The 22,778-nt window shown below is 45.4% G+C and overlaps 1 protein-coding gene across 1 annotated transcript in view; it reads right to left on the minus strand.

Annotated features, from left to right (window-relative positions):
- LOC309560897 (class I histocompatibility antigen, F10 alpha chain-like) overlaps positions 1-16,201 on the minus strand; it is a 401,810-nt gene extending 385,609 nt beyond the window's left edge. Inside the window, exon 1 of the mRNA XM_082264587.1 lies at positions 16,149-16,201. Coding sequence (XP_082120713.1) covers positions 16,149-16,200 — 52 coding nt within the window. The 5' untranslated portion in view covers position 16,201. The remainder of the gene's footprint in view (positions 1-16,148) is intronic.
- Between the last annotated feature and the right edge of the window lie 6,577 nt (positions 16,202-22,778).

Genomic DNA, 22,778 nt, shown 5'->3' on the forward strand with positions numbered 1-22,778 from the left:
GTAAAGCTTCACTTTGCAAAGAATACGCAAGGACAGCAAGACCTCATGCACACTGGACGTTATAAAAACCACCAGTAGCGTTAGCTGTAGAATTCTGCTTTAAAAACGCAATTTTTTTTAGCGTTTTGCAGCATTTTTGCATTAGCGTCTTTAAGCTTTTTTCTTTGATAAAAACTCCTCTTCAAACCCAATAGTTTTATTTTGTTTTTGTTTTTTTTTTTTTCAGCCAGAAAACCCCCCTGCCAAAAACTGCTGATAAGAGCCTGTGTGTGCATGGAGACATAGGAGAACATGCTGGGGAGTTTGCTGGCTGCAGAAAAAAATGCCTGAAGCAAAAAACAGCCGCTGTAAAAACATCCCGTGTGCAAGAGGCCTAAAAAAAAGTATATTTGCTTGCACATGATTGGATGATAGAAAATCAGCAGAGCTTCCCACTTGCAATGCACCGTATATTTTAATTTAGTAAATCAACCTCATTCTGTCTGCACACCTCCCAACTTTTTGAAATGGGAATGAGGGACCCCTATTAGCAAAAGTATGTAGGCATAGGACACACCCCCTGCCACGCCCCCTTAACCACTTCTGAGCCGGAAGATTTTCCCCCTTAATGACCAGGCCATATTTTGCAATTCGGCACTGCGTTACTTTTACAGACAATTGTGCAGTCGTGTACTTAAGGCTCGGTTCACACTTGTGCCAATTCGCAGCCTGTTCCCGCATCGCAAACGCACATCTGGCAGTTCACACTGCCATATGCGATACGCAGGGGGTGTCAATTAAATGTTAACGACACCCCCAGTTTGATCGCATGTCGCTGTGCGGTCTTCACTTCCAGTACCAGTGGGAAGCAATCATCTCCAAGAGTGACAGAAAGGGACAATAAAATCCTGACAAAGGAAATAACCCTTCTATATCCAAGAGAAATCAGGCATTTATGGATGAGGATCTACACTGCCTGGCCAAAAAAAAAGTTGCCACCTGGAATTAACTAAGCTAATAAGTAAGAGCCTCCTATTGGATAGTTACAGCATGGGCGATTATCTTTCAGCTGGTAACAAGTTACTTAACCCAAACTGAGTGAGCAATGAGTAGCTTCTTATTTATTACCCACTTCTGGACCGGAAGATTTTCCCTCTTAATGGCCATTTTTTGCGATTAGGCACTGCATTACTTTAATGGACATTTGCGCAGGGGTGCAACGCTGTATCCAAATAAAATAGATGTCCTTTTTTCCTACAAATAGAGCTTTTTTTGGTGGTATTTGATCACCTGTGCAATTTTTATTATTTGCGCTATAAACAAAAAAAGAGCGTCAATTCTGAAAAAAAAAAAAAAAAAAATTTCACATTCTGCTATATGACATTCCCAAAAAAAATTAAAAATCTAAATTTTTTTAACATTTTAGGCCAATTTGTTTTCTGCTACATATTTTTGGTAAAAAAAAAAGAATCGCAATAAGCGTATTTTGATTGCTTTGCACAAAAGATAGCGTCTACTAACTACGGGAAAGATTTATGTAATTTTTATTGTTTTTTTTCACTAGTAATGGCGGCGATCTGCGATTTTTAGCAGGACTGCGACATTGCGGCGGACAGATCGGATCCCTGGCTGACATTTTTGACACTTTTGGGGGGACCAGTGACATTACTACAGTAATCAGTGCTAAAAATATGCACTGTTACTGTAATAATGACACTGGCAGGGAAGGGGTTAACAGTATAGGCGATCAAAGGGTTAAATGTGAGCCTAGAGGCGTTTTTCTAACTGTGGGGGGCTTGACTTCTGAGATGACCATAGAGACATGTGATCCTATATATAGAAGGATCACAGGGGCTCTATGATCATTTCATGGAGAAGAACGGTCTGCTGTGTTTACAACATCCGACCACCCTTCTCTCTCGCCGGGCAACGATCGCTGGTGTCAGGCGGCAATCGGAGCCACCTGACACACGCATCGGCTTCCCCCCTGACGATCGGGGGCGGGAGCGCACCAGCAGCAGCACGTGCTCGCCCCCTAGCTGCCACCAGGCGACCAACGTACCGGTACGTGGTTTTGCCTGTAGGAGCCACTCTGCCGCCGTATATATATATATATATATAGTAAGCGGTCGGCAAGTGGTTAATAGTAAAAGTAAGAAAAGTAACAGCATTTCCACACGCACAATGCGAAGAGGACTACCTGAATATACTGAATGACCAGATTATTCCATCAATGGGTTTTTTCTTCCCTGATGGCACGGGCATATTCCAAGATGACAATGCCAGGATTCATTGGGCTCAGATTGTGGAAGAGTGGTTCAGGGAGAATGAGACATCATTGTCACACATGGATTGGCCACCACAGAGTCCAGACCTTAACCCCATTGAGAATCTTTGGGATGTGCTGGTGAAGGCTTTGCGCAGTGGTCCGACTCTCCCATCATCAATACAAGATCTTGGTAAAAAATGAATGCAACACTGGACGGAAATAAATCTTCTGACATTGCAGAAGCTTATCGAAACAATGGCACAGTGAATGCATGCCGTAATCAAAGCCAGGGCCAGGACAATGGGGTGGGCAGGAGGGGACGGCTGCCCTGGGTGCTGCGTTCTGTCAGAGAGAAAGAGAGAGATTGTGTGTTCCTACTAAGCAGGAACACAGATCTCTCTCTTCCTGCAGTCAGTCCATCCCCCATACAGTTAGAAAGCACTCCCTATGAGCACACTTAACCCTTTGATCGCTCCTGATGTTAACCCCTTTCCTGACAGTGTCATTTATACAGTGCATTTGTTTAGCATTTTTCTTTTAGCATTGTATTGGTGTCACTGGTCCCCAAAAGGTGTCATAGTGTCAGATTTGTCCGCCGCAATGTCGCAGTCCCACTAAAAATCGCTGATCGCAGCCATTACTAATAAAAACAATAAAAAAGGCAAACCAATCAATATACGCTTTTTGGGAATTTTTTTTTACCAAAAATATGTCACAAAATACATATTGGCCTAAAGTGATAAAGAAATTAGAATTTTTTAATTTTTTTATTGGGAATGTTTTATAGCAGAAAGTAAAAAATATTGTTTTTTTTTTTCAAAATTATCGCTCTTTTTTTGTTTATAGCACAAAAAATAAAAATCGCAGAGGTGATGAAATACCACCAAAAGAAAGCTCCATTTGTCGGGAAAAAAGGACATACATTTTATTTGGGTACAGCGTCACACAACCGTGCAATAGTCAGTTAAACAACGCAGTGCAGTATCACAAAAAATGGCCTGGTCATTAACCACTTCAGCTCCGGAAGGTTTTACCCCCTTAATGACCGGGCCATTTTTTGCGATTTGGCACTGCAATTCTTTAACAATTGCGCGGTCGTGCGACGCTGTACCCAAATAAAACCGATGTCCTTTTTTTCCCCACAAATAGAGCTTTCTTTTGGTGGTATTTGATCACCTCTGCAGTTTTATATTTTGTGCTATAAACAAAAAAAGAGCCACAATTTTAAAAAAAAAATACAATATTTTTTATTTTCTGCTATAAAACATTCCCGATAAAAAAAAAATGTAAAAACATCTAATTTTTTTTTATCAGTTTAGGCCAATTTTTACTCTGCTACATATTTTTGGTAAAAAAAATCCCAAAAAGCATATTTGAATTGATTTCCATAAAAGTTATCGTGTTTACAAACTACAGGATAGATTTTTGGACTTTTTATTTTATTTTTTGTTTTTATTAGTAATGGTGGCAATCAGCGATTCTTAGCGGGACTGCGACATTGCGGCGGACAGATCGGACCCCAAACTGACACTTTTCGGGGACCAGTGACATTACTACAGTGATTAGTGCTAAATATTATGCACTGTTACTGTATAAATGACACTAGCAGGAAAGGGGTTAATTACTGGGGGTGATCAAAGGGGTTAAATGTAAGCGTAAATGTGCTTACTCACTGTGGGGGGGGGGGGCTCTGTGACAGACACAGAGAGATCGGTGTTTAAGCTTAGCTGAAACACAGATCTCTTTGTGCCTGTCTGACAGGAGAGCCACCTGCTTTGTTTACATAGGCAGGCAGCTCTCCTGTCAGTTTCTGTGACGATCGTGGGAGGCCGGCGGCGATCGAGCCCGCTCCTCCCGTGGTCTGGCTCCTGCTGTGTCCAATTACAGCGGGAGCGTTGCTCCGGCAGCGCGCGAGCGCCGCCGAGAGTGCGTGCACATTATCACGTAGATCTACGTGATTATGCACAGCCGAGCTGCCTTGCCGCAGTAAATCTATGTGTGGGGCGGTCGGCAAGTGGTTAAGGGGTGCACACACCGCTTATGCCGACTAGGAAGGCTCCAAATAACTATGGGTGCTAACCCCGGCTCACCACCGCCAAACTTGATAATACCAATGAAAATGGCCTCACTCCAACAGATACAGTGGGTACGGAAAGTATTCAGACCCCCTTAAATTTTTCACTCTTTGTTATATTGCAGCCATTTGCTAAAATCATTTAAGTTCATTCTTCTTCCTCATGAATGTACACATAGCACCCCATACTGACAGAAAAACACAGAATTGTTGACATTGTTGCAGATTTATTAAAAAAGAAAAACTGAAATATCACATGGTCCTAAGTATTCAGACCCTTTGCTGTGACACTCATATATTTAACTCAGGTGCTTTCCATTTCTTCTGATCATCCTTGAGATGGTTCTACACCTTCATTTGAGTCCAGCTGTGTTTGATTATACTGATTGGACTTGATTAGGAAAGCCACACACCTGTCTATATAAGACCTTCCAGATCACAATGCATGTCAGAGCAAATGAGAATCATGAGGTCAAAGGAACTGCCTGAAGAGCTCAGAGACAGAATTGTGGCAAGGCACAGATCTGGCCAAGGTTACAAAAAGATTTCTGCTGCACTTAAGGTTCCTAAGAGCACAGTGGCCTCCATAATCCTCAAATGGAAGACGTTTGGGACGACCAGAACCCTTCATAGAGCTGGCCGTCCGGCCAAACTGAGCTATCGAGGGAGAAGAGCTTTGGTGAGAGAGGTAAAGAAGAACCCAAAGATCACTGTGGCTGAGCTCCAGAGATGCAGTCAGGAGATGGGAGAAAGTTGTAGAAAGTCAACCATCACTGCAGCCCTCCACCAGTCGGGGCTTTATGGCAGAGTGGCCCGACGGAAGCCTCTCCTCAGTGTAAGACACATGAAAGCCCGCATGGAGTTTGCTAAAAAAACACCTGAAGGACTCCAAGATGGTGAGAAATAAGATTCTCTGGTCTGATGAGACCAAAATAGAACTTTTTGGCCTTAATTCTAAGCGGTATGTGTGGAGAAAACCAGGCACTGCTCATCACCTGTCCAATACAGTCCCAACAGTGAAGCATGGTGGTGGCAGCATCATGCTGTGGGGGTGTTTTTCAGCTGCAGGGACAGGACGACTGGTTGCAATCGAGGGAAAGATGAATGCGGCCAAGTACAGGAATATCCTGGACAAAAACCTTCTCCAGAGTGCTCTGGACCTCAGACTGGGCCAAAGGTTTACCTTCCAACAAGACAATGACCCTAAGCACACAGCTAAAATAACGAAGGAGTGGCTTCACAACAACTCTGTGACTGTTCTTGAATGGCCCAGCCAGAGCCCTGACTTAAACCCAATTGAGCATCTCTGGAGAGACCTAAAAATGGCTGTCCACCAACGTTTACCATCCAACCTGACAGAACTGGAGAGGATCTGCAAGGAGGAATGGCAGAGGATCCCCAAATCCAGGTGTGAAAGACTTGTTGCATCTTTCCCAAAAAGACTCCTGGCTGTATTAGATCAAAAGGGGGCTTCTACTAAATACTGAGCAAAGGGTCTGAATACTTAGGACCATGTGATATTTCAGTTTTTCTTTTTTTAATAAATCTGCAACAATGTCAACAATTCTGTGTTTTTCTGTCAGTATGGGGTGCTATGTGTACATTCATGAGGAAGAAGAATGAACTTAAATGATTTTAGCAAATGGCTGCAATATAACAAAGAGTGAACAATTTAAGGGGGACTGAATACTTTCAGTACCCACTGTATATTACTTCTTTTTTGAACCAAGGTTGGTGTACAAGCACGACATTACTTCTGAAACGCCTCTACCTTTTTGTATCCTGTATTGACTGTCTGTTGGTTCAATAAAGAAGCAATATTATATCTGTTGGAGTGCGGCCATTTTTGTTGTTATTATTAAGTGGTTAAGGGGGTAAAACCTTCCGGAGCTGAGGTGGTTAAAGGGATTGTAAAGTCTGAAGGTTTTTCACCTTGCGGCAGACAGATGGGGCCCCTGACTGACATTTTTGACACTTTAGGGGTACCAGTGACATTAATACAGTAATCAGTGCTAAAAATATACACGGTTACTGTAATAATGACACTGGCAGGGAAGGGGTTAACACTGTGGGTGATCAAAGGGTTAAATGTGAGCCTAGGGGAGTGATTCTAACTGTGGGGGGGTGTGGCTTCTGAAATTATCATAGAGACATGTGATCCTATATAGAAGGATCACAGGAGCTCTGTGATCATTCCAGAAATAAGAATGGTCAGCTGTGTTTACAAAAGCCGGCCGTACTTCTCTCTCAGCGGGGAACGATCGTGGGTGTCAGGCGGCAATCGGAGCCATCTGACACACGCATCGGCTTCCCCGCTGCTGAATGGGGGTGGGAGCGCGCCGCGCACTCACCCCCTACCTTCCCGCGTGCGACCGACGTAGATCTCTGTCGGTTTGCGCAGGAGAGCCATCCTGCCGCAGTAAAAAGGCGGCGGGTGGTCGGAAAGTGGTTAAAGGGATTGTAAAGTCTCAAGGTTTTTCACCTTAATGCTTTCTATGCATTAAGGTGAAAAATGTTGTTGAAGCTCCCCCAGAGCGATGTGCATGAGCCCAGTGGCAGCAGCCGATGTCCCTGCCCTCATTGTATAGATTGATAACAGGAAGAGCCATTGGCTCCCGCTGCTGTCAATCAAATCCAGTGACACTGGAGCAGGGGGGCGGGACCAAGTCCTGCTGTCTGTGTCAATGAATGCAGCAGCGGGACTCTGAAGCGCGCCCGGGCGGGTGCCCCCCCGTGGAAAGCAGCTCTCGGTGGGGGCACCCAATGAAGGGGAGGAGCCAGAAGCACCAACAGGGCACCGCAGAAGAGGAGGTTCAGGGCTGCTCTGTGCAAAACCATTACACAGAGCAGGTAAGTATAACATGTTTGTTATTTTTACTAAAAAAAATCTAAACCTTTACAACCCCTTTAAAAGGAAGCCCTGGAGCAATGTGCTGTCACTGCTGACAGGGCTTCCATCTTGCCCCGGTCTTTCTTCTGGGTTCACAAATGCACACAGGAGTCACGGTCACAGCACAGAACTCTGAAGGGACAGCATGAGTATGCGTCCCTTCAGAGCACATGCGTAGTGATGTCACCGGCTGCTGCTCACTGGAATATCTCCTAAGGCCTCTTGTACACTGCAGCTTAAAAATGCTCAGTACAGCGTTTTTTTTTTTTTCTGAGCTAAAATAGAGCCCATTCATTCTTAATGTGCCTATGCACACAGCCGCGTAAATGAGCGCCGCGTTTTCTTCAGTAAGTACAAAATAGAAAAATCTGCATTTTTGGTCAGTAATTTGCGCCTGATGCGCACAAAAACGCGCAAAAACACGCACAAACGCGCACAAACGCGCGAATGCGCTCAAATGACCCAAAATGTCAATTGAATATCCAAAACACTAGAATAAATTTGCGCGCAATTACGCGAATTCGCGCGAGCGCGTAAGCGCGCAAATGCGCGCATTACAATTACGCCAGAAAACGTAGATGCTCTAACAGGAGTATCGTGTGTAAGGTGCCTAAATGGTGCACATTTAGAATATTAGTCAATTATACCTACAAATAAGCTTTATTATAAGCATACCTGTAGGGAAAAGCAGCAGAAAAGAGTTTACTACCACTTTAATGCTCAACTCTGGGGGCAAAAAACAGTAATGTAAATATATTCCTCAATAGTCACAAAGGGTATCAATCCTCTGTGCACAGCAAATGCTTTTTTAACCGGTTGCCGACCGCCGCACGACTATATACTGCGGCGGTCAGCCCCGGCCAGGCAGAGTGACGTAGGGATACGTCACTGTCACTGACTTGTGAGCCAATTGCGGGCGGGCGCGCGCCCGCTGAGGCGCCCCGGCTCGTTCACTGACAAGTCAGTGCGTGTGACCGGCGGACCCAATCGTCCGCCGGTCACTCACGATCGCTCCGGTGAAGGGAGAAAGTCAGGCGGCTAATGTAAACAAGCCGCCTGTCATTCTCCCTGGTGTAAAAATGAAGATCAGACGGTTCTACTATGTAGGACCGTTGATCTTTGTTTTTACACCAATAGCCATGTCCCTTTACAGTTAGAATCACGCCCCTAGGACACACTTAACCCTTCACTCTCCAATACAGTTAACTCCTTCACTGCCAATGTCATTTTTACAGTATCAGTGCATATGTATAGCACTGATTACTGCAGTAATGTCACTGGTAACCCCAAAAGTGGCAGAAATGTCAGTCAAGGGTCCGATCCGTCCACCGCAATGTCGCAGTACCGCAAAAAAAAAAAAAAAAATCGCAGATCTCCGCCATTACTCGTTAAAAAAAAAATGACAAAAATCTTTCCCTTTGTTAGTAAACGCGATAACTTTTGCGCAAACCAATCAAAATACGCTTTTTGCGATTTTTTTTTTTTACCAAACATATGTAGCATAAAACAAATTGGCCGAAAATGTTAAAAAGTTTTGATTTTTACATTTTTTTTGGGGGAATTTCATATAAAAAAATGTGAAAAATATTGTTATTTTTGCAAAATTGACGCTCTTTTTTTTGTTTATAGCGCATGATCAAAAAAAAAAAAAAAAAAAAAAAAAATCGCACAGGTGATCAAATACCACCAAAAGAAAGCTCTGTTTGTGGGAAAAAAAGGACGTGAAATTCGTTTAGGTACAGCGTTGCACGACCGCGCAATTGTCCGTTAAAGTCACGCAGTGCCGAATCGCAAAATACCCCCTGGTCTTTTAGCAGCCAAATCCTCCGGGGCTTAAGTGGTTAAACCATGTAGACCTAGTAGTGGCATCCTCACTGTTCTGTGGCAGTGGACCAGCAGGCTCTAGCGATGTCCAGTAAGTTCATGAATGAATCGTTCTTTTCAGTAAAGTGGACGGATCGGATCATCTCACTGAACTGACTCATATGAAATAGTTCACTATTGACTCAATAGTAATATGATCCTAGAGAAAGAGAGTTCCGCCCCTTCCTGTAACAAATCAACCTGCTGCCAGCACACTGACATGTTGGAAACAACCTTATAACAGTTCCAAGTGAAGAGTACACCAGTTATGAGTCACAGAATTGTCACATATGAGTCAGTCTCAGTTACAAACAAACACACTGAGAGAATCATTCTCCACCAGTAAAACAATACACCAAATCAATGATCAGGTCGTAGCAGTGATAAGGCACAGACAGCAGGGACCCAGACAGCAGGGACAGTGGGGACACAGACAGCAAGAACAGCGGGGACCCAGACAGCAGAGACAGTGGGGACACAGACAGCAGGGACCCAGACAGCAGGGACAGTGGGGACACAGGCAGCAAGAACAGCGGGGACCCAGACAGCAGAGACAGTGGGGACACAGACAGCGGAGTCAATAGGGACACAGACAGCGGAGACCCAGACAGCAGGGACAGTGGGGACACAGACAGCGGAGACAATAGGGACACAGACAGTGCAGACCCAGACAGCAGGGACAGTGGGGACACAGACAGCGGGGACCCAGACAGCAGGGACAGTGGGGACACAGACAGCGGAGTCAATAGGGACACAGACAGCGGAGACCCAGACAGCAGGGACAGTGGGGACACAGACAGCGGAGTCAATAGGGACACAGACAGCGGAGACCCAGACAGCAGGGACAGTGGGGACACAGACAGCGGAGACAATAGGGACACAGACAGTGGAGACCCAGACAGCAGGGACAGTGGGGACACAGATAGCAGGGACCCAGACAGCAGGGACAGTGGGGACACAGACAGCGGAGACAATAGGGACACAGACAGCGGAGACCCAGACAGCAGGGACAGTGGGGACACAGATTGCAGGGACCCAGACAGCAGGGACAGTGGGGACACAGATAGCGGGGACCCAGACAGCAGGGACACAGACAGCAGGGACCCAAACAGCAGAGACAGTGGGGATCTGTTACAGGGCGGGCAGCAAGTGGTTAAAGATAAAAGCCAGGAAACCTAAAAGCCTTCACTGCAAGGGTTAACTGTTCATTTATGTTTGGGAGAGCAGGTACAGCAGTTTTACATAGATGGTCCTCCTCTCCCGCAGGCTCTTCTGGCTCTTAAAGCGGTAGTATCCCGCTTTTTGACACTTTTACCTACAGGTAAGCCTATAATAAGGCTTACCTGCAGGTACAAATAATATCTCCTAAACCGGCACGGTTTAGGAGATATTTGCAGTGCATGCAGCCGCTCACGCGAGTGGCTAATGCGCTCTGAAGGTCCGGGGGGACCTTCAGTTTTGCTTGCCGGGAGCTTGCCGGAAAATCACTCCCGCGCACACGCGTGGGAGTGACGTCATCGCAGCTCCGGCCAATCACAGCGCCGGAGCCGCCGAACCCGGAAGAGACACCAAGGGATCATGGCAGCGCCCGCAGCGATGTCCGGGGGTCCGTGTCGGGGCTTCATTCTAAGGTAAGTAACACATAATGAGCTAGTATGCGATGCATACTAGCTCATTATGCCTTTGTCTTGCAGGTTGTTTTTTTTTTTTTTTTTTTTTTTAGGGTTTACAACCGCTTTAAGCCCCGTACACACAATCAGATCTTTTGTCTGTTTTTTGTGGCATGCTAGTCTGATGTCGAAAGTGAAGAGGTTATTTTCATACGAAAATTCCCGTAGGACAGAATTCTACTTCAGAAGTGATGTCATGTGTTAAATTGTTTTGTATGTGTTCTTTAGTTTCTGAGCATGCCTAGTCTTGCTCTTACAAATTTTTTCAGACTAAAACTGTACTAATTAAATGTAAATCGGATGTTGTGTTGGCGTATTAAAATTTTATAGCCTGCACATCCAGTTTTTGTCCTCCGAAAATCCGTAATCGGCTGTCGAAAGCACCATACTAACAATCCGAAAATCGGCAGATCGTTCATCGGACGAAATTTCCCTTCCGATTTTCGTATCGTGTATATGGGCCTTTAGACTGGTCCCCCAGCCTCTTCTCACCTGCACTCGAGCAAGACCATTGCAGGGATTATAGTCCTGCTTTGGATGTGAGAATGCCGATGGACAAACCACTGTTGGAGAAAGGGGAGTACTGTCTGCTAGGCTAGGGGAACGGAGGATTGGTTAAATGTGTTTTTCCATCCCATAGACTTAATGATGATTTAAAGTGATATTAAAGGCAATTTGTAATTTTTTCAAAAAATAACAAAAATGTCATACTTACCTGCTCTGTGCAGTGGTTTGATCCTCCTCCTCTCAGGTCCCTCACTGGCATTCCTGGCCCCTCCCTCCTGCTGAGTGCCCCCAGAGCAAGCTGCTTGCAATGGGGCACCCAAGCAGGCTTGCTCCCGAACTGCTGCTCTGTGTGCACATTTACACGCACAGAGCCGTGGCTCCGCCCTGACCCATCTCACTCCTCACTGGCTATGATTGATTGCACCAAGAGCAAATGGCCTGCTGTCTCAGCCATTGGGGAGGGAGAGTCCCCGGAGAGCCAAGGCTCTCGTGCATATTTCTGAAACACAATGGGGCCTAGGTAAGTATTTGGGGGGGGGTTGCTGCACAGAGAATGTTTTTACCTTTATGCATAGAATACACGAGGGTAAAAAACCTTGAACCTGTCTTTGTCTTTGCTAGAGGAGAAAAATGTAAATCAAACAAAAATAAATAAAATAGCTAGGTTAGGTTTTAACCGCTTTCCATCCGGCCACTGTACATAAACAGCCAGGTGAGAGCTTCCCTGTTCTGACTGGATGTATTTGTACGTCCGGTGAAAACCGGTGTAACGTTAAAAAACCATACCCCGTGAAGAAACCATACCCTCGTCACTTCCGGTCTGAAACAGCTGAGCAGCGCAGTAGTGCGCATGCTCAGAGCCCCGGATACGTAATTGAAGAAGAAAGAATTTGAGAAGTGCGCATGCTCGGTGGGCATGAAAATATCATGGCACTGTCTCTAATGTTATACTTGTGGCGGGTACATTAAAACACTTCGGGTGCAACATAAATCATGTCCTCTCCTATCGCTGTAACATCCCTCATCTCCGGTAATAAATATAAAAGCGGCGGCGGGTGTATGAGACGTAAATGTGACGGCGATCGCGGCTCCGTGATCCGCTTTTATATTTATTACCGGAGATGAGGGATGTTACAGCGATAGGAGAGGACATGATTTATGTTGCACCCGAAGTGTTTTAATGTACCCGCCGCAAGTTTAACTACCGTGAGAAATCCATACCCTCCGTAGCTGAACCGGAAGTGACGAGGGTATGGTTTTCTCACGGGTATGTTTTTTTCACGGAACACCGGCTCTGTGCAGCGGCACAATTCAGTGATCACCCTCCCGATCATGTGATGGCTGTGTTCAATCACAGCATTTACACAATGTAAACAGATGCATGGGGATGCTGCAGCCAAGGCAATCTTACCGAACTGACACGCTGGGCAGTTGCCCGGGGAGCCCCACCTGCCCAGCGACCCAGCCCAACATCCCCATGTGCATCCCGCCGCCGAACTTAGCAGATGGCAAGCGCCTGTCGGCCCTGCTCTGCTGTCAGACCACTTGGGCCAAGGAGGGTGAGCCCACAACTGCAGGAATACCTGTCCGCCTCCATGGGAACAGGCGCACACAGGACAGTCGAGTGTGTGTGTGTTCACCAGGCCCAGCCGCCAAACTTGGAAGCTGTCATTAGCCTGGCACTGCTGTACCAATAAATTTCGCCTTTTCAATTATTTTAATTTTTATTCTCATGGGTGATTGTGTAGGCAGGGCCCCAGTGCACTGCATTGCCCGGGGCCCTTTATTGCTCTTAAGATGGCACTGGCAACAGCCTGTCATATCACTAGCTGATGATTTTACTGTTCCTCTATACACAGATCACAGTCAGTGCAGCCACCCCACTGACACCCACACCCCACAAAGCATCATCTATCCTTGTCCAAGTGTCCCATCAACATCTGTACCAGTATCACATCAATATCTGTCAGTGCACCAGCGCACAAACATCTGCAATTGTGTTCAATTCCATTCCAACATCTGTCAGTGTCCCTAGTGGACTGTCAACATCTGTCAGTGTCCGCTGGTCAATAATCAACATCTGTCATGGCGTACAAGTGCACAAAAACATCTGTCAGTGTACCAGTGTCGCATCAACATCTGTCACAGTGTACACACCAATCTTTGTGTGATCAGATGCTTTTAGGGCAGAGGAGATATCTGGGGTCTAATCTCAATAAAGAGTACCTGTCAACACCTATTACTGTCACATGCTTACATTCCTTATGACAACAGTAAAAGTGATTTCAATTTTTTTTAAAGAAACAGTGTAAAAATAAAAATAAATAAAAAATGTAAAGTGCCCCAGGTCCCCTGTGCAAAGACAAAAACGTGTTGGTCCCATATACATACCTAAATGTTGATCAAACCACACATGTAAGGTATTGCCGTAAACGTCAGAGCAAGAGTAATAATTCTAGCACTAGACCTCCTCTTCAGCTCTAAATTGGTAACCTGTAAAGGCTTATAAAGCGTCACCTAAATACTGAAGTTTGGAGCCATTTCACACTCGGCCACTCCTGATCTCCCACAGGAGAGGGAGAAGGACAGACGGCTGATGTAAACACAACCGTCTGTCATTCTCCCTGAAGTAAGCACAGAGGCTATGCGAGCCTGCTGTATAAGATTGCATGTCTCTGTGGTTACTTCACTAGCCACACCCCCTAACAGTTAGAATCACGCCCCTAGGGACACACTTAACCCCTTGATCACCAATAAAGTTAACCCCCTCCCTGCCAATGGCATTATTACAGTAACAATGCATATTTTTAGCACTGATTACTGTAGTAATGTCACTGGTACCCCCAAAAGTGTCAAAAATAGTCAGGGGTCCGATCTGTCCGCCGCAATGTCGTAGTCCCGAAAAAAATATCAATAAAAAAAAAAAAAAAATTGCAGATCGCCGCCATTACTAGTTAAAAAAAAAACCAATAAAAATGACATAAATTTTTCCCGTAGTTAGTAAACGCGATAACTTTTGCGCAAACCAATCAAAATACGTTTATTTTTTTTTACCAAAAATATGTAGCAGAAAACAAATTGGCCTAAAATGTTAAAAATTTTTGATTTTTACACTTTTTTTTTTGATAATTTCATTAAAAAAAAATGTGAAAAATATTGGTATTTTTTCAAAATTGTCGCTCTTTTTTTGTTTATAGCGCAAAAAATAAAAAAATCACACAGGTGATCAAATACCACCAAAAGAAAGCTCTGTTTGTGGGGAAAAAAGATGTCAAATTAGTTTAGGTACAGCATCGCACGACCGCGCAACTGTCCGTTAAAATCACGCAGTGCCGAATCGCAAAATAGGCCCTGGTCAGGAAGGGGGTAAAATCTTCCGGGGCTTAAGTGGTTAAATAGCCTAAAAGGTTTTTTGGGGTTTTTTTGTTTTTTATTTAGTGTTAGGCACCGTTCACACTGGGGCGATCCGACTTCCCGGGGCGACCTCCGAGGTCGCGGTGCGAGCAGCGCGCCGTGACCTCGGAGCGGCCGGCACGGACTTCATAACATTGAAGTCTATGCAGGTCGCTCCGGGTCGCCCCAAAGAAGCTCCGGACCCTTTTTCTAAGTCGGAGCGACTTGTGTCGCTCCTATTAGAACGGGTCCGCAGCTTCCCTATGGAAGGCGACCTACGGCGACCTGTGAGGTGACCAGGTCGCCCCAGTGTGAACCGGGACTTAGTGTATTTTAGGTAGGATGTTAAAAAAAAAAAAAAATGTGCACTAGTGTTTCTTGGCTGTACTATGGGTATAGACAGCAAATAAAATACACATGTGTTAGCACTGCAATAATCAGAAATCAAATAATTTATTTTGGGTTGTTTTTTGGTGATGGGTTACGATAATGGCAAGAAATATATCGTTTTTTTATTCTATTATTTTTTTAGGGGGGTTCAGCGTTCCTTTGATAAAAAAATAAATAAATCAGGAGATATTCTAAACTACAATTAACCATCAAAATGAAGACCCAATTTGTTCCAAAAAAAGGGTGGAATAATTCACCTCAATACACTGGGCAGTTTATATATGTACAGTTTTACTACGGCCCCTTTCACACGGGCTTTCTGATCCGGTCCGTCTGTCGGTTTTTCAGGCGGATCTGATCGGATGCTCCATGCAGCCCAATGGAGCGGCGGATGTCAGTGGTGACATCTCTGCTGACACCCGCCGTAATCCGATCCGGTCCATCTGTCAGTTTTTTCAGGTGGACCGGATCGGATGATCCATGCAGCCCAATGGAGCGGCGGATGTCAGTGGGGATATGTCCGCTGACACCCGCCGTAATCCGATCCAGTCCGTGAAATCCAGACGGATGGAAACCCTATTTTCCATCTGTCCGGAGGATCGGATCGGATGAAAATGGACAGGCGGTCCGTAATCATCCGATCTCCCATAGAGATGAGCGGGACTCTGACAGGTCTGTCTCTCTGCACACAGTGGAGACGGGGCTGTCATCTGCTTTTTCAGGGAGGATCAGCGGATCGATCCTTGCTAAGCAAAACTGAGTCCGTCGGGCGGAAATCCCGTGTGAAAGGTGCCTAACACTTTTCAAAGCTGTAAAACTGGTTTAAGGCATTAGAATATGACTCCGGCTAAGAGACAATATACTTCATCAACAAGGATACAGGAAATGGCGGTGTGTAACCATACCGACCTCTCCGTCCATCATCAGCTCCGTACACAAGATCAATAAAGATCCTTCAGAGCCTGGAGAGCCGTATTGTCATCTTCACACAGACAGGACATGGTTGTCACTTCCACAATACTTCTACCTTTATCACTAAACATTGATTTCTACCATTCTATACATCCCCCCTCCCCCACTGACAAGATGTCATCTATATTGTCCTCTACTTACCACACTCCACCCCTGACACCCCCAGAATAATCAGGATGAGGGGGGTCATCATCTTCATCAATAGAGACCCCAAAACACGACGACACCATTCACTTCTCCCAGCTCAGACACTCTGTGTACAGGAAGGCGAAGCTCTGTGCTGATTGGAGGAGACTTCCGCTCTATCCAATAGGAAAATGATTACATAGAGGATCAGCAGTTACCGGGCAGAATAACAACGAAGGTTGGAGATGAGAAGCCACAAAGTGAAAGTAAATGCTAAAGACATTCCAGTATATGAATACGAATAGCTGCTGCACTGTGGATGTCTCTTCTATCCTGAAAGATCAGCAGGCATGCTGGTACGTGTAGTTCCATGGCTTTAACTGCTAAGGTTCTGCTGTTATCCCATAATGCTGGTTAAAGTGAAATTAAAGTCTTTTTTTTCTTTATTTAACAAAATGTTATACTTTCCTCCTCTGTGCAGTTGGTTTTGCACAGAGCAGCCCGGATCCTCCTCTTCTCAGGTCCCTCACCAGCAATCCTGGCCCCTCCCTCCTGCCCAGTGCCCCCAGAGCAAGCCGGTTACAATGGGGGCACCCAAGCAGGCTTGCTTCCAAACTGTGGCTCTGCATGTCCATTCACACACAGAGGCAATGGTTCCCACTGCTCTCCCAGCCAATAATCAGGCAGAATTCCCAGATAGCCGAGGAATTGGATCAAGATGGGGCTCAGGTAAGTATTAAGCTGGGTAACACTCATGTGAATTGGATGGGGGTTTCTCCACATCCAATTTGCATGACAGGAGAGTGTGACCGGCTCTGGGGTGGCCGTGATCTGCATTGAAGAAGGGTCCTGTGCAACTTCTGGTCCGTTTCAGGTGCAAAATCAGGTAAAAATGTGGACCTGGTTCGAACCTGAATCGGCAAACCAGACCCAATGCTGGGAGCCTCGGCCGCAGCATATGTGAACCCAGCCTGAGGGGGGATCTGCACAGAGAAGGTAAAAAACCTCGAGCCTTTACAACCACTTTAATCACCTGCTGGTGATTCAGTTTTGTGCATACCTAACCCAGCCAGGCCATCTCCCTTTTTATTTAACAACTTCAGCTCCAGAAGGTTTACCCCCCCCCCCTTCCTGACCAGGCCATTTTTTTGTGATATTATTATTATTATCATACAGGATTTATATAGCGCCAACAGTTTGCGCACGCTTAACAAAATGAAGGCAGACATTACAGTTACAATACAATTTGGAACAGGAGGAATCAGAGGGCCCTGCAGCGCTGTACCCAAATAAAACATATGTCCTTTTTTCCCACTGAAAAATATTGAAGATATCTAAAATTTTAGTACGTTTAGGCATTTCCGGAAATTAGTATAGATAGCAAGACTGACTTAAAATGAAAGTGTGAATTTATTGTCACACAGTTGGCATCATAAATACAATGTAAAACGTATAAAAGTTCAGTTCAGTTTAGGTAAAAATATAAGAAAAAAAAGCTTGATGTAGCACCCTCCTAGGTAGGTGCTAGGTAAAATATACACTATATGTGACCCTGTTCTGCTTATCAGGAGGGTCTGATCTGTCAGTTAGCCTGTCACATGTTTCCAGGTGTGTCCTGTTGAGTCTGCGGAGTCTCCCCACTGTATCCAATGAGGGATCTTGTTGGACAGTGGAGGAAACCTAGCCAATAGCACACCAGGGTTTATGACTGTCCCAGTGGGTGGGCATTGCTGCAATGCATCCTGGGATTGTGAATAAATCCTGAGGGGGCATGTGGCAGGGTGTCTTTTGGCAGGAGCAAAGTCCCAGGAGGAGGTGGACGGCTGTCTCTCCTCCTGCTAAAGTGAGGAAGGGGGTTGAGGCAGTCGGCCTAGGGACCAGGAGTTGAGCTTTGCTGCAGAAGATCCATTGTGCTGACCGAGTGGAGCTGCTGGACAGAGTTCTTCTGGAAAAACAGTATTGTGAGTACTCAAGAATCTGCCCAGGGGTCTGCCTAAGAGAGGGGACCACTCCAGAGAGGTCAAAGGGATCAGAGAGCCAGCTTACCCAGAGTGTATAGTAAAGGGGGTGCCAAGTTGTGAAGCCCTGAAGATTGGGGAGTAAAGGGGGCGCCAGGAAGGGCCTGAAGTGTTCATCAGTGCAGTCAATACTACAAGTCAGCTACCTCAGGAAAGGAATCCCTTAGGGCTCTTTCACACAGTATGCCCGTCAGACGGACTCCATTTATCTCAGCGGGGGATCGATCCGCTGATCCCCCGCTGAGCAGGAGGATGACAGCTGTGTCTCCGCGCTGTGTGCGGAGACACAGCTGTCAGATCCCCATGCATCTCTATGGGGGAATCGGATGGGAACGGACTGTTGGTCCGTTCCCATCCGATCCGATTCGCTGGACGGATGGAAAATAGGGTTTCCATCCGTCCAGATTTGACGGATCAGATCGGATGGGATGTCAGCGGACATGTCCCCGCTGACATCTGATGCTCCATAGGGATGCATGGGGGGACCGTTCAGATCCGCCCAAAAAACGGACAGGCGGATCTGAACGGTCCGCCTGTATGAAAGGGGCCTTAGGGAGCTAAAAGGACTTTTCACAGTCAAAGGTGAACTTAAAGTAAGCGGCCTAGCCGTGACCAGCGTCAGTCAGCATTAACCAGCATCCAAGCAGTATTGTATATACAGTCCCTGCCTCAATTTGTGCATAGTTCAGTTGTTGGAGTATCCCACTCATCCCTTCTCCCATCCAAGTTCTCAATAAACCCTAAAAACAAAGAAACTGGACTGGTCCTTGTCTGAGGTAATCACACTTGAAAACATGTCTAAATGTTCTTCAGTTGCTAATGGTAACTAAGGGGAAGCCACACTAAGCAGCTCCCATGGGTGTAGTGCTCCATAGGAAAAATGTGTAAAGCTTGAAGTCATGGCTGTATAGGCATTGTGTGTTCTTCCATGTCCTTCTACTCTAAAGCCCCGTACACACGATCAGATTATCGAACGATCTGTCGTCCCTTTTTTGTGGCAAGCTAGTCTGATGTGGACAGTGAAAAGGTTATTTTAATACAAATTTTCCCGTACGACAGAATTCTACTTCAGAAGTGATGTCATGTGTTGGATTGCTTTGTATGTGTTCTTTCCTCTCTGATTTCCTCTTAAGATTTTTTTCCGTCAAAATCTGTACTAATGAGACGAAAATCGGACGTTACAACAAAAATTTTATAGCCTGCATATCAGGATTTTGTCAGCCGAAAAGTCAGAGTTGGCTGTCGAAAGCAACATACTAACAATCCGAAAATCGGCAGATCGGTCGTCGGACGAAATTTCCCTTCAGATTTTCTTATCGTGTGTACGGGCTTAAGCTGCATGTTCAAGAAGAAACAGGAAATGACGTCTTTAGGTTTCTGAGAGAAAGCACTTGTTTGAGGTGGTCAAAGAGTATTTGTAAAGTCTTTGTGTTTGTATTCCCTGTACGTGACTACCCGTGTGTGAATGTGAGTGTGATCTCTCCTAGTGTGTCCCCTGAATATGGATCTCTTGGCTATATATATCTTACATGTAGATGTCGTAACTTCACAACGCTCAAAACCTTGTATGGCATACATAATTTCTGCTAACTTCAGATTTTTCTATAAAAGAGGAGGTACTAAAATCAAAAAGTCATATATGGACTTTGATTGACAAGCCCACATGTAACACTCTATTCTAGTTCTTGTAATGTGTCTAATGTCATGTTATGTCATAAAACCAAATAGCTACATAACCACTTAACGACCGCCCGCTGCAGTTTTAGGCTCGGTTTCCACTAGTGCGGCTACGAAGTCGTGTTACTTCTAGCACGACTTCGTAGCGAAAGTAAACTGCGGCTTCAGTGAAACTTGCCCCTCATATATAGAGGGAAGTCGCACTGAAGACGGCTCAAAAGTAGTGCACGATCTACTTTTGAAGTCGCCGCAACTGAAGCCGCGGCAGTGGAAACGGGCCCCATTGAAAACAATGGGTTTTGACTTGCTGTGCGACTTGACATGTGTCAAGTCGCACCGCAAGTCGCACTAGTGGAAACCGAGCCTTACTGCGGCAGGTAGACGCTCCTGGGCAAAGCGACGTAGTACTACGTCGCTCACTTAGGAGACTCTAGGGGCGAGTGCGCGCCGGCGGTGGCGCGCTCCTGCCCCCGCTCATCAGCCAGGGAGCCAGCGAGTGTGAACGGCAGGTCCGATGGCCGCCGGCCACTCGCGATCTCCCGCAGCTGAGAGAGAAGAGCAGACGGCTGATGTAAACACAGCCGCCTGTCATTCTCACTGAAGTGATCACAGAGGCTATGTGATCCTGCTATATAGGATCGTATGTCTCTGTGATGACTTCACAAGCCACGCCCCCTGACAGTTAGATTCACGCCCCCTAGGGACACATTTAAACCCTTGATCACCAGTACAGTTAACCCCTTCCCTGCCAGTGTCATTTTTACAGTAACAGTGCATATTTTTAGTACTGATTACTGTAGTAATGTCACTGGTACTCCCAAAAGTGTCAAGAATGTCAGTAAGGGGTCCAATCTGTCCCCGGCAATGTCGCAGTCCCGCAAAAAAAAAATGCAGATCGCCGCCATTATTAGTAAAAAAAAAAACAAAACAATAAAAATAACATAAATCTTTCCCGTAGTTAGTAAACGCAATAACTCAAATCAAAATACGCTTATTATGATTTTTTTTTTTAACCAAAAATATGTTGCAGAAAACAAATGTTCAAAAACTTTGATTTTTACTTTTTTTATGAGAATTTCATATAAAAAAATGTGAAAAATATTGTTATTTTTTCAAAATTGTCGCTCTTTTTATGTTTATAGCGCAAAAAATAAAAATTGCACAGGTGATCAGATCAAATACCATCAAAATAAAGCTCTATTTGTAGGAAAAAAAGGACATCAATTTTATTAGGCCGCGCAATTGTCTGTTAAAGTCACGCAGTGCCGAATCGCAAAATAGGGCCTGGTCATTGAGCAGCCAAATCCTCCTGTCTGAAAGTGGTTAAGTAACACATATTACCAATTTAGACAACCTTAAGTAAATACAATAAAGAGCGCTCCCACACATACCCATGTACATAGACATGGTACACAATATACAAAGCGCTCCCACACATACACATGTACATAGACACAGAGCGCTCCCACACATACCCATGTACATAGACAAGGTACACAATATACAAAGCGCTCCCACACATACCCATGTACATAGACAAGGTACACAATATACAAAGCGCTCCCACACATACACATAGACACAGAGCGCTCCCACACATACCCATGTACATAGACAAGGTACACAATATACAGAGCGCTCCCACACATACACATGTACATAGACATGGTACACAATATACAAAGCGCTCCCACACATACACATGTACATAGACACAGAGCGCTCCCACACATACCCATGTACATAGACAAGGTACACAATATACAAAGCGCTCCCACACATACCCATGTACATAGACAAGGTACACAATATACAAAGCGCTCCCACACATACACATAGACACAGAGCGCTCCCACACATACCCATGTACATAGACAAGGTACACAATATACAGAGCGCTCCCACACATACACATGTACATAGACATAGTACACAATATACAGAGTGCTTCCACACATACACATGTACATAGACACAGTACACAATATACAGAGCGCTCCCACACATACACATGTACATAGACACAGTACACAATATACAGAGCGCTCCCACACATACACATGTACATAGAAACGGTACACAATATACAGAGCGCTCCCATACAGAGAACTGCTATTTGTATTGTCTATTCTTCATGTAATTGGCAACTTTCCTCCTCCACTTAGTGTACACAGTGCCACCTGCTGGAGAGTCTTTGTAAATACTGCCATGTGATTTCCGAGAAATCGCATGAGTTTACAGAACAGTGGAGTGTTGTCAACAACCTGTTAAAGACTGAGAAGTCTTCTGCTGCCACCTACTGCTCCAATATAATACTGTAATTGCATCTCTACCCTAGTATAAAAATATAATTTCAAGCAAATATAGCAGCTGGATTCATATCCAGGACCAGGGCTTTTGTTCTCAGAGAATAGGTGCAGGAACTCACCCTTCCCGGCCACCTCTCCACCTCCAACACTCTGAACACTGGTAAGACGTAAAGCAGTGCCAAATAATCTATGCATTGCACAAGAGACACAGAGTACCGAGAGTACGGCTCTCAGTATTGCATAACACACAGGGCTCAGTAGTGTATTTGTATCACATAGGGCAAAGAAAAATATCAGGACAATGAGCAGTAATTAGATATCCCCTGCCCCCCCCCAAGTAACCATCTATTGCTTACCTCTGCACACCTATTTGTTTCACCTCTGTACCCCCTTGTCCATGGCTCACCTATGCCTCCCATATTTACAGCTCACTTTTTCACTCACCAGTCCACAGCTCCCCTCCTTCCCCTGTCGACAGCTCTCCTCTCCTCTCCCAGTCCACAGGTTCCCTCTTCTCTCCCAGTCCACACGTCCCCTCTTCTCTCCCAGTCCACAGGTTCCCTCTTCTCTCCCAGTCCACAGATCCCCTCTTCGCCCCAATCCACAGATCCCCTCTTCTCCCCAATCCACAGATCCCCTCT

Source organism: Pelophylax lessonae (assembly GCF_965119305.1).
Source record: "Pelophylax lessonae genome assembly, chromosome: 7".
Taxonomy (NCBI): Eukaryota; Metazoa; Chordata; class Amphibia; order Anura; family Ranidae; genus Pelophylax; species Pelophylax lessonae.